This window comes from Manis pentadactyla, chromosome 9 (genome assembly GCF_030020395.1).
Source record: "Manis pentadactyla isolate mManPen7 chromosome 9, mManPen7.hap1, whole genome shotgun sequence".
Taxonomy (NCBI): Eukaryota; Metazoa; Chordata; class Mammalia; order Pholidota; family Manidae; genus Manis; species Manis pentadactyla.
In genome coordinates, this window is record NC_080027.1 from 35,912,960 (window position 1) to 35,925,978 (window position 13,019).

General features: G+C 46.4%; 1 protein-coding gene across 10 annotated transcripts in view; it reads left to right on the forward strand.

Annotated features, from left to right (window-relative positions):
* The window catches only part of TENM4 (teneurin transmembrane protein 4), a 717,007-nt gene that overhangs the window by 582,130 nt on the left and 121,858 nt on the right, over positions 1-13,019 (forward strand). For all 10 annotated transcript variants that reach the window (XM_057507188.1, XM_057507183.1, XM_057507185.1 and 7 more), the window contains one exon: positions 2,704-2,904. In XM_057507188.1, the coding sequence (XP_057363171.1) occupies positions 2,704-2,904 (201 nt within the window). The remainder of the gene's footprint in view (positions 1-2,703; positions 2,905-13,019) is intronic.

The following is a 13,019-nucleotide window of genomic DNA, read 5'->3' on the forward strand; positions in this document are numbered from 1 at the left end:
CCTCTCAGCTTGCTGGCTAACAGTGCAGATTTATAGATTCAACCTCGAGGGTGCCTCAGAGACAGCTTCATCCCAACGATGGGGTCCAGGCACTCACGGAAGAGGAAATACCTTTATAGGCCTCAGGATACGAACTGCTGAGTCGTTTCCTGTCAAATTGGAAAGCTCTCTGCATCTAGGGAATATCATAGTAACCTAATGGACCAGAATAATCCTTCTGAGGTTCTGAGATGTGAGGAAGGTCATGAAATTTTATCACTATTATTATTTTTATTATTTTTAATTACCAGGAACTCCAACAGATCATACTTTAACCATTCTTAAATGTTGTCCAGATAAACTGCAAGGGAAGATTGTCTGCCTTCATTTGGCTTTATTAATTCTCCCCTTTGCCATAATTCACTTCTTGTTTTGTTCTTACTTGTTTTTTAACCACTTCATGTGTTTATGTCTGTAGACATGTATGCGTGTATTTTTGGACCAGTGAGATTATAGAGGAAATAGCAAGAGATCTGTACTAGGAAAGAGTGATTCAAGTGTGAATTGCTCCATTTACTCCATTTATGTGGTTTTGGGCAAGTTATTTAACCACTCTATGCTTTAGTTTCCACATCTGTAAAGTGAGGATAATGATATTTACCTCAAGGGTTGTTGTTAGTTAAATGAGATAATGTATAGAAGGTTTCAAAGCAAAAAATGACACAGAAGAGAAGAGTGACTAAATTAATAGGAATAGTTATTGCTCTTTTTGTTACCATTATTTTGTTTTTAGTAAATGACTGCTCCTGACCTCTGATCTTTTTTATAATTTAGTTTATTAAATTGAACTTCTTTAAAAATCTACAAATAAAAGAACTTTCTTAATGAGTTGTCACTCATGTAAACATTCTGCTCCCAGAATGTTGCCATTTGTAAGGTCTTTGCCCATTTGTGTTTGTGACTCTAACATACCCAAGCCAAGTTTCCCAGTCTTTTGTGCAAATGTCAGATATGCTGGGTTATAAAATGTAATTAAATAAAGTAAAAGCATATCTGGATTATAAATAAAGTAAAAGCATCTCAGACCAGTTTGCCCAAGTCATGCCACTGAATGTGCTGATAGAATGAAAAAAAATCACTTCTTTGCAACAATTTATAGCTTATGTAGTCCTTTCAAATCCTCTTTGTCCTCACAGCAACCTGAGCAGTAGGTAACTTCACCTTACCTGCTTTGTAGACATGGAAACCCAGAGCAGGTATGGACGACTGTGGTCATAGAACCAGTACATTTGTCCTGTGATCCTTGAACCTAGGACCTCACAGGTCAAAAAGCTAAGTTCTTCACCTAAAGTACAGGCTTCCTCGTGGGCTTCTGTTAGAGGAACCTGGCTATATTTGTTGCAGCTCCGTGGACACTCTTTTTCCAATAGCTACATGTTGGGACCCCCGCCAGGAAACACTCTCCCCTTACAGTTACAAGGTGAATAGGATCTTCTACCTCCCTGAAAGGGAAGACAGACTTAACAACTTTTGGTAGAACAGGGAGCATGGACCAACCTCCTTTGCCAGCTCTGCCTTCTCTCCACTGCCTGTTGTACTGTCCATGTGAACTGGAGCCACATGATGAGCTGGCCCCAACCCTCTTCTCCATTTTCTGAGCAGGGCTCCGTGGCAGATTAGAGGTCTCTGTCAATTTTGTGTAGCCCCATAACTAAAGCTTTGATTTAGGAAAATCAGCCCTAGTAACAGAAATATCACTGGCTTCAGAATGAGAGAGCTATCTTCAGGTTCCTCTCTGTCAGGGTTTAGCTGTATGATCTGGCATAAATTATTTACCTCTCTGAGCCTCAGTTTCCTCATCTGTACCTCACTGAGTTATTGGGAAAACTGAGCCTGATGATGTATATAAATCTCTCCCTAAAGTGGAGGCACAGAGCCGGTCACCCACAGTATTGTTCTCTTTTCCCTCCCTCTGGGTTGGTCTCTTGAGATCCGTTAGACCTGGGGCTTTAGGAGCCCTGCTGAGGACGACTGGCTGCGAACTACAGCTAGAGTCATAGCTGTAGTGTGAGGAGAAGCTGTGCCCAGCCACCTTGTCCAATTTTGAATAGTCATGGAAATGGTTGACTTCTGGAAAGTAAGGTTTCAAAGTTTGTATCAATCACAAGAATTTGGGGAAGATGATAAAATCTAATGGAATTTAAGTGCAAAATATATTCTCATTTAAGCTAAGGGATCTCTTTTAGTCCCACAGTCACATAAATAAAAGTGCATTGTGACATGGTAAACAATAATGATTTGTTCTGCAAAGATGAATGGAGCACCTCCTATGTGCTGAGCACTGTTCTTGGAGGTGGAGATAGAAAAGTGAGCAAAACAAAGCCTGCTCCTTGACTGTTGCAGTTATTATGGATGTAGAAGGCACCACTGGACAGGTAGTTCTCACTCTGTTTCCCCAACAATCTAAGAGATAGGAATTCGTATCCACATTTTACAGGGGAAGGAACTGAGACATCAAGAGGTAAACAGTCAGTTACCAGGTATATCATTTATTTGCTGGAGTTCTGGCTCATCACTCTACCAAGTGGCCTCTGCACTGGAAATCTGTGTCCTGCTGCCAGAATGCGTGAAGCCCCTCCTCTACAAAGTGTAATGGTTTGCTTGAAGAAGCCTCCGCTTTGCTGGGCAGGTGCTCACCTGTGTTGTCTTTCCTCTCTGCCACAGTGGACTGTATGGACCCCACGTGTTCAGGCCGAGGTGTCTGCGTGCGAGGCGAGTGCCACTGCTCTGTGGGGTGGGGAGGCAGCAACTGTGAGACACCCAGGGCCACGTGCTTGGACCAGTGCTCAGGCCATGGAACCTTCCTCCCAGACACCGGGCTTTGCAGCTGTGACCCAGGCTGGACTGGACATGACTGCTCCATCGGTAAGTGTGGGAAGAAGAGCACAGCTGGGACATGGGGAGGACCTTCCCATGGTGACATGCTCACTATGCGTTCCTGATGAGTGATCTGAACCTGCTCTCAGCCACGTCTCTGAGTGCTTTTCTTCCCCCAAACTCTAGCCCTCAACACCTCTATTCTTAGGTGGGGAGAGGATTCAAAAATTATATCTTTGTGTTATTCCTTCCAGAATGGTGGTCTTGAGTGCCAAAACATTACCCCTTAACCATGTGAACTATAACAATAGATGTGTGTCATTGCGATCTCGGCTCTCACACTATGATGATCATCCCTAGAGGCACGGCAGGAGGGGAGACAGCAAGGGGACAAACGTGGGGAAAACCCCTTAAGGAACCTTATGCCCGGCATGTTTTCAAATAATCCTGCCCAAGGATGCAGCTAAAAAGGGGTAGTATCTCCAGCTACAATTTTTTTTACAGTTTAATCACTTTCCTTACCACACTACGCTATTTAAACAAAGTGAAGCTCAAATCAGCTCATTATGTTGTGTATTAACAGTTCTGGTTGTGATCAGGAAAGATGGTTGAGACCTTTAGCATTAATGAGATCCATGGGCGTTTCTGCCTTTGGAATACTTTGAATTACTTCTCCCCATCGAATGAAGAATTGATGTTCAATACCAGTGTAAACTGGACTTTTATCGGTGTTTGCAAAGCCTGTGCAAAGACATGATTGGGAACACAGGTGCACAGGGTCTTAGAAATAATTCTTTTTATATAGCTTTGTTTATAGCAATATAATAAATGGTCTCTTAAAGCTACACTGGGTTGTATTGTTCATAATGTGACCACAAAGCTAATTTATGATGGGTATATAACTGTCTGTGCATTGTTAATCCATGATGAAACTCCACAGCCTCTGAAGGAGGCAGGTATAACTTTGGGTGAGATCACTAAATATTCTTTTGTTGGCCCTGTAAAAGGAGACAACAGAACCAGTGGAAGGGACTTTGAGCAGAATTGTGAGAGCTCATCTTCCTGAACTCTGTGCCCACCACTGCCCATAACTGCTACCAAACCCTCCGTGTGTGAAGGAGCAGGGTTGCTCCATGTGCTGGGAAGAGTCCCAGAGTCTGTCAGACCTGGGTTCAAAAGTTGGCCCTGCTCTTTAGCGGTTCTATCTTTGCTCAAGTTACTTCACTCCCTAAGCTGCACAGTGGAGATAATAATGGTTGTATCTTCTGGGGTTATTATTTGGAGAATTATTTAAGGTAATATGAGAAAGCACTTAGCATGCCACTCTGCTCATGATATGAGCTCACTAAATGTTAGCTAGTGTTACGATGACGATGAAAACAGCCATTGGTGAGAGCCCTTGAGATTAATGAAGACTTTTGATAGAGGCAAGATGAAATATGCCCTTTCGGAAATGTGGACTGTAGTTTTTAAATCTCTATCCTATAACTGACTAACACAGCATCGTGATTGCCACGGGGCAGGGCATTTAAAAGATGGCTTCAAAATTACTGTCTTCTCTTGCAATAGTAGTGACAATTCATGTTTGCCCACTGGTTCACAGCATACATAGATGTTCCTCTCTCTGTCTTAGGCACACACACACACACACACACACACACACACACAACACAACCAACAGCCCAGTGAGGCAGAGGCAGGGTGATGGGCTCAGGGAGTTGATGCAACTTGCCCAAAGCTCACTGGTGCCTGGCCAGCTGGGAGGCAAAGCCCAACCTGGGGCCCCAAGCCTAGCCTGCTTCCCAGCACTCGGTGCTGCCTCCCCACGGGCCCCTATGCCCCTCAGCTGTCACTTCCCCTCAGGAAGCCAGTTTGGAGGCTAGTGAAAGCACTGCCTGGGCTCAGTGCCGGCTCCCCTGCGCGCTAACTGTATGACCTTGGAAAGGCAATTGGCTTTGCCTCTAGTCAGTTTCCTCATCTGAAAAATGAAGGTAGTAATAGCACCCACCTTCAAAGGCTCTGTGATCATTAAAGTATCTCATGGGTGTGTACACACACACAGCAGTGCCTGCAGAGGGTGAGCGCTTCATATCTTTCTCCCACCTCCCTTCCAAGGGCACGTTCACTGAGTGGAAGCTGTTTGAAAACTATTGATTCCTTGCCATGTAGCTAAGCAAGAGATGCCTCACTGCCTGGATGCCACTAGAGCCAACGGGCTGTCGTGTTCAGGGAGTTAGTTACCAGGTGGGGGAACAGGCACTGGCCTCTTTCAGAAGACCTGCTCCCCACATATTGCATGGCCTCAGCAATTGCATGGCCTCAGCAAGTTGCTTAACTTCCCTGGCCCTCAGTTTCCTTTGAGGTAAAAAGACCTCCAGGGCTGTTGGAAGGATTCAGGGAGAAGTTACCAGTAAAATGGTTAGCATAATATCCAGTATAACTCGGACACCTACCAGGCAGTAGCTCTAGTCATGTTATTTGTGGTGTTTGTCCTGACATGGCAGGGCTGGAAAAGGCTCCCCAGAGCCTTCCCAGCAGGAGCTGCAGGCCAGCAGACACACCCTAAGTGACCCTTGCACCATCAGCAGTGACTGTGGGCTGCAGGGTTGGCGGAAATGAGCTCCAGCGCCTCTGCTCTCCTAGGAAAGAGGACCATCTCTTCCCTGCAATGTTTTACTGCTTCTCACAGAGAACAGGATTTAATGAAAGCAGTTTAAATCAGCACGCCCTGCCCTCAACAACCAGCCTGTAATGAAATGTGAGCTGACAAGTTCCCCAGCACTTTGGTTAGGTGTGTGAAAACTGAAGTCAAATTTTATCCAATCGTTTACTCAGGCCCCCGGGTTCCCAGCAGCTTGGCCTCCAGACCCATCTCAGAAGTACTCCCTAAACCTGGCCTCATTCATGTGCCTTCCTTCCTGAGGAACCAGGCAGGAAAGCTGCTGAACGGACACATGTGGTCCAGAGGAGCAGGGCTGCCTTGCCCCAGCCCACCCCCAGCACTCCTCTGTCCTCAGCTCCAGGCCCGGGGGACTTCACTTCCTCAGTCTCCTGGGATGTGGGCATGAGGGCAGAGGTGGCGATGGCGACAGTCATGGTGGGGACAGTGATTGCTTCTGCTGGAATTGTGCAGATGGGAAAGAGTTGGAGAGAGGATATTACTTGCCCAGAGAGACTCAGCTGATCAGTGACAGTTTGAATTCCCATCCAGGCTCTCTGTTTCTAAGTCCTCGGCCCTTGCCTTAAGCCCCCTTTTCATCCAGAGAGGTTTCCCTGTCAGTAATCTTGTCTTTCTTCCTGATAAGCCACACAATGGGGCATTAATTAAAGAGCCACCCACTTCCTGGTACTTACCATGTTCCAGGTGTTGAATTAATGCTTTAGTTCCGTTTCTTAGGGAAGGTTCATAAGAACCCTGTGGAGGAAGTGTTACTAGTTCTATTTTCCAGGTTAGGAAACTAAACTCAAGAAAGTGAAATCTCTTGCAGTGTCTCTCCATTAGTAAGTGGCAGAGTCCAGATTCAAACCAGATCTGGCTCCGCAGCCCCTCCTGAGCACTTTGGTATGTGAGCAATGTATTATAATTGTGCCCCTCTCTTGCCAAGCTATGAACTCCATGAAGGTCAGGGTCTACTAGTATCCCTAGTACAGAGCCTGACATGCATTAGGTTCTTCGCTGAATAATCAAAGAGGAGGGAGGGGCTACAGCTCAAGGTTCTGCCCAGGAAGATCCCGGCACACTATCAGACTATCTAACCCCTTCTCTCAGAACTCCTCTCCACCCAGACCTTCTCTCTCTCTCTCTCTCTCTCTCTCTCTCTGTCTGTCTCTCTCTCTCTGGAACTGAAACCAAATCCCTGAGCTCCTTCTCTGTCACTTTCCAGACCTAGCTCATGTTAGTTTCATGTGCAGCCAGCCAGAAACCCCCCACCCCAACTAGAGAAGAACTGGCATCACTTTCCTCCTTCAAGCCATCTTCCTGGAGAGCAGCCCTGCTGGGCTGGCGGCCTCAGCAGCTCTTGCATGAAGTGGGCACACTGCCCCACTGGGGACAGACTGACTCCCCCCACCCAAGTGCTTTAGTTGGTTTTTCATCCTCTCGGCTCAGAGCTGCCTTAGAAAAGGGAAGGGATTCAACCTCTTAGATGGTCCTTAAAATTGGCAAAGCCTGCCTTTCTCTCAGAGCCTAATGACTTCTAGCGGAGATCTCAGGCTCTGTGGCATCTCCCGGGATGCCATTTCAGTCGCTACCACTTAGACTCATCACTGTCCCTTCCCCTCCACCCCAGCCCAGTGACCTCTGTCCTCAGCTTCATAAATTCATTCCTCATTTCCACTGCTCTGGGAACTCCCTCCAATCTTGTCTTCCATAAATGACTTATTTGAGAAGCCCTCTCACTGCATTTTATTCCTTGGGTTGCTGGCTCATAGAAGCAGTACATGGCAGAGATTCTGCCTGTAAAATGCTCGTGCTGGTGATGGTTTCTGATTCTTATCATTTCATTGCAATTGAGCTTCATGGAATGGCAGGTGGAGATCTTTCAGGATCAGTGGTCCAAGTTTGGAGGCAACATGTGCAGTCAGACAGAACTGCATGGGATTTGGAGTGAGACCAAGCTAGATTTTCAAAACTGAGCTTATCCAAAGAAAATAAGGCTAATGATACCTGCCTTGCAGGGGTTTTTTTCAAATTAGCTTTAATATGTAGGTATAAAATGCCTAGCATGTAGCTGGCGTTCAGTGAGTACTCAACAAATAAAGTATTAGTGTATATTTTTGGAATGCATGATTAAATCTAAATTCACCAAACAGCCCTTAGACTCCAACAAATTTAGGTTTAAGGGCAATTTATATAGGGAAGGCTTAGAGCCAGACCTGGTTTGAGACTATGTGACGTTAAACAACTCTCTTTCTCCCTGAGAGGCTCTGTTTCCTCCTGATTTTGAGACTCCCCACCACCTCCTCCCCCTGCCACCTTCACTAGTCATGCATCTAGGTAAATAGTCATTCACGTGCTGACACATTTATCGCCAAACAACAGCACAAGGGCTGCACAGCATTAACACCGGCCTCCTCTCAGGATAATGAGCCCCTGAGCTCCATTCCAGAGGGGCAGAGCCCCCACAGGGAGAACACTCTGCAGCAGCCCCAGACGCGCACCCACCGTCCCCCGCCATAGGCACACCCATCCATTTCATTCACTCATGAACTGTTCTGGCTTCCCTGTGGGCCGGGCACTGTTCTAGGCACCAAGGATCGGAGAGCCTCAGTCCCTCCAAAAAGCAACACTAGTTATGCAGCGGGGTAAGGGCTCTGACTGAGGTGTGTGCAGTGGGGCCGGGAGCACAAGGGCAGGACCAGGGGGCTCCGCCAGCAGAGGCATGAGAGGAACTGGGCAAGGCTTCACCAGGGAGCCCTGTGAGCCGGACATGAGAGGGCACTGAAGGGCACTCCCTGCTGGCAGAGGAGGGGAGGGCAGTCCAGGCAGAGGCCGCAGCATGTGCAGAAGCAGGGAGCTGGGCAGGAGGGCCATCTGTGAGGTCCTTCCTCAGTCTGACATCTGACTGGGGAGTGGGAGCCATGGGTCGGTGGAGGAAGACAGGCCACAAAGGCTGGCAGGGTCCAAACCGTGGAGTCCCCTGAATGCCTTGTTAAAAATCTCTCATTAAAAATCTTCTTGGTGCGCACCTAGGGTTTCCCTGATTTCAGACTCCACACTGCAGCTCTTCCTCTAGTTCCCTCAGCTCAGCCTGGCCCAGCTTCTACCTTGATTTAGGGGACCTTCTAGAATTCAAACCCAGAGCTGCTGAGCTTCCAGTTTCTTCCCTACTCTTCTCCTCCCCTACCAAAAAGAAAAGCAAATCACAAAACATAATTAATAACAAATATGACTGGATGGATAGGAAACGGAAAAGCTCTGTTATCAAATTAAGTCACAAGTGACAGCAAAATAAGCCCAATACTTTTTAAAAATTAGCTGGAAGCAGTAACAGGGTTAAAAAAAAAAATTAAAGCTCTAGAAATAGCAGTTGCATTAGTGCTAAATTTTGAAAATGGTAATTCAATTTTATTTACGAGGCAAAATATAATTACATTTAAATTTGAGGGAACAGAATTTAATTCTTATTAATGACAGAAAGACTAAGTGAGATGCTTTAATGCCAGAGAAATTGTCTTAGGTTCGTGGATGGGAGAGAAAATTAGATTCAGCGCTAAGCATTCTCCCCGGTTACACGTCTCATTTGTGTAGCCGGAATTGTTCCCTCCCTGAGATGCATTAGCTTCTTGGCCCAGAAAGCACAACACCGTCATCCAATTAAACATCAAAAGGAAATGATGAGGCTGGGCTATTTCTGCATAGGTATATTATGGGAGGGGGATCTCAAGGTTAGAATTCTACCTGGGGAACAATATCCACTGAGACCTGACATTTCCTGGACCCTTTCCCAACAGCAAGTAATAGCCGAAAGTCAAAGTTCAGAAAAATAAATATCTGAGAGACCAACAGTGAGGCAGAGGAAGAAGAGGAGGTGTTGGAAGGAGGCACAGAAGAGCCCACCAGTCATCTAGAAAGCAGTGTGGGGGCTTAGACACAATGAGTTGGTCAGTTCCTAATATTTAATCAAACACTGAGAAATTGGGCCCAGACAGGCCTACCACTTACTACTGCCAGAGTTAAAGGTTGATAAAGCAGGAGCTGGCAGCTTTGTAATTTAGTAGAATTTCCCTTGACAGCCCTGGAACATTTTCTATCAGGACTGGTGCTCTTCAGTATGTAAATATAAGCCCTCCTGAAATTGGGCTTCAAAGTCAGGTTTCTCTTTGGATGCCCGAGCTGATATCTTGTACAAAATCTCCAGCTGTCTTCCTGAATCAAACTGCTGGTGTGATAACTTGTAATTTTCAAATAGTAACTGTTCTTTGAGTGGAAACTTTATTTACATTTTACAGAGCTCCTTCATGTATGTGATGCATGATTTATTCAAACAACAAAAACGTAAACCTCTGACATTGTATATGGTGTTATTCCCAGGATACCAGGGTTCAGAGAGCTTGAGTAACTTGCTCAAAGACACTGTGGGAAAACAAGGATTCAAATCCAGCCTTGTCTGGTTTCAGAGCCCATGTTTATCCCCTGTCAATATCAAGGTTTATGCTAATACTTAAAACATTCACTCCATGAATAATGGATCACGTTTATGAGATATCACTTTATTTGAATGCTGCCAGGAACCGTGTAAATTGGATCATGACCATAGTGTACCTGGCAGCTTTCAAGGGTTCAAGGAACAGAGAATCGCCTTCAGCTGGGGTGATCAGGGTGGCTTCTTGGAGGAAGTGGGATTTACGGTGGATGTGGAGGTTGGGTTTGAGTTAGCAGACTCAGGAAGGAAGGGGCAGGCACCCTGCAGCAGCCCACTGCAGAAGTCAAACATTTGCAACGTGTACACAGATGAGACAGATCATGGCTTTTTCTAGGAAAGACCAGTAGTTTGGAGTGGCTTAGCCTAGGATATTTGTGAAAATAGCAAAATGGAGAAGAGGTGAGAGAAGTTAGGGGCATTAGATCAAGAATGGCCTTGAAAGAGTTTAGGTTTTATCTGTCAGTGGGAGCCACTGAAGTTTTAAGCAGAGGTGTGACATGGTCAGGATTGGTTTTAGAAAGCTCACCCTAATATTGGCATGCAGGTTGACATGCTTGGGGGACATCGAGGTGGGGGTGTCTGAAGAGAGTTAGATGAGCACATGACTAGATGGAGAGGTGGGCCTCTCACAAAAGGATATCAAGGCTGGAGGTTTAGGGGAAGAGGATTTAACATTGAAAGAAAAAAGAGGGGATAGATGAAAGAAAAAGAGGGGATGCGAACTCAACAGTCCAAGCAGGTTTACTGCTGAACCTGAGAGGGACCCCTCTGTCCTGGCCAGCAGAACAAAGGAAAGAGGGTCTCTAACAGGTCAAGAGGCTTTTTATGGCCAGTGTTTTGCCGGGCTCTTTGAGGGGAGGGGCCAGGGAAAAGGTGGGCTTGTGGCTTGCTGACGTGTCGACTGGAGAATGCTTGTAGCCTAGATAAGATGAAACCTAGGTCTCTCTGAGATGGCGGGTGGGCTTATTCAAAAGGTGGTACTCAGGTCCAGATTCTATCAAACATCAGCTGTCTGTTCAGTTCATCAAATTGGGCCCTTCCAGCAGGGTTTAGATAGTATTTCAGCCGTGGCCAAAAATATACATGCCAGTCGTTTTATTTGGCTTCTCTGCTCACAAGCCCTTTCCTGGTTTGTAACCCTTCCAATAAAGTCAGACCCTATTTGGAGGCTTCCTCTTAGCTAGGTTTGAACTCTTCTGATCAGGAGGCCAGATGCCCTCTAATTAAGGTGAATAACAGCGGCTAACCACTTCCTATGATAGGCGCTTCATAAAGCTTGAAATTCTAGGCCTGGGGGAATAGGTGAGGAGCCCACTATGGGCCAGCACACTGGGATCCACTTTTCTGCTTGATTTGAAAGCTTTCCGAGCTCCTTCACTGAGGCGAGAGGCCGTGTGCTTTCCGAGGCTCATTAGCTTTCTGCAGTCTAGCTCTGCCTTCCTGGTGGTAGAGATGGGAGTTGAAAAGCACAGGAAGGTGGCTTGGGTTTGGTCTTAGTGTCAAAAGGAGACTAATTACTGTAAGGAAGTCGGAGGCTCCCTCCCTGTAACTTCCTCACCTTCTAGCATCTTCCTGAAACCCGCAGTGAAGACTGGAGAGCCATGTGCCCACCTTAGAGAGGGATTGCTATATTTGAAGCAATTTGTTCAAAACACAGGGAGATCTTGCCTGTAGGAAAGAAAGTTAGCTTGTAATTAGCCTGCTCTGTGCCAAGCAAGGTGGCCGGTTTTGTGCTCAGTTACACACATAGGTAGACTGGAGTTCCTTAGGGCTAGGAATAATTTAATGTAATTTCTGAATCCCCAGCCTCTAGGGGTATCTGACACATAGTAGGTGCTCAATATATGTTTAAATCAATTTTAAAATTCTGGTCGATAGGTTTCAATATCACCATTTTATAAATGATAAAGATAAGGCTCAGAGGTATACACTGTTTGTGTCTCATAGCTGGGAAGTAGCAGAGCAGTCTCTTATACCCACGTTGCCTGAACCCAAGCCTCTGTTCTATGCAAAAACAGAGCCTTGCCGAAGTACCTGGAGCACCCTGCCTCCTAGCACTGGAACCTGGCAGCACATGGATATAGTGAGAGGGCAGATTTCCTGTTCCTGTGTAAGACACACTGTGGGATGTGGAGATTGATCTGATGATGACAGGGTTTTGGAGGCATCACAGGAAGACCAATAGCCCAGATAAAGGAAGGTTCATATGAAGGGCTTAGAGAAGACAGGCAGATGAAACCCCTTCCAGCTGGGGAACTGGAAGTGGCTTTGGAACCAAAGTGCCAAGCAAATTTCGAGTTGATCATGTGAAGATCAGGATAAAGGAGAATCTAGACTGTGGTAACTGCATGTGCAAAGGGAGGGAGGAGGGGCCAGTGGGTGGTGAGGCCCCCCCTTAGCCATTGGTCTGGCTGGCCCCCTACATGACCGTTTCCTAAAGCAGCCACCAAGTTCTTGCCCAAGCACTGACACGCATGTCACTCTGTGGCAAAGATTGAGGCACTTCCTCTCTGGGCCCTGGTTTTCCTGTCTGCAGGCAACAAGGAGAATCTCTGAGGTGCCTTCTCATGTTTCGATCACAAAACCTGCTCCTCTTAGTTTTCCTCTTCTCTTTCTTAACTCCTAAATGCACCTAAAGGAGACCCTCTCACTACTTGCCACCCAGCGTCAGCTCTCTCCTGGCTTACCACCCTTCTGCATTTTCCCCCTCCCATGGCCCTTTACCCCCAGCTATTTCCTAGCACAGCTCCCTGTCTCTGTGCCTTTCTTCTACACCCACCTTGGAAAACCCAGGATCATTCCAGCCACTCACCATCTCTCCTCTTACAGCCGAGCTTTTGAGCCCTGGAAGCCAATTCACATCATACTCATGATCATTAGGCTCTCCTGGGCCCTGCCAGCTGTATTCTTGTTCTTTATGAGTTCTTGCTCTCATTCCCCAAGGGGCTCTTTCAAACATCCGTGTGTATACATCAGCATCCCGCTCAGCAGAGATTCGTCCCTCACTGAAAACACCGA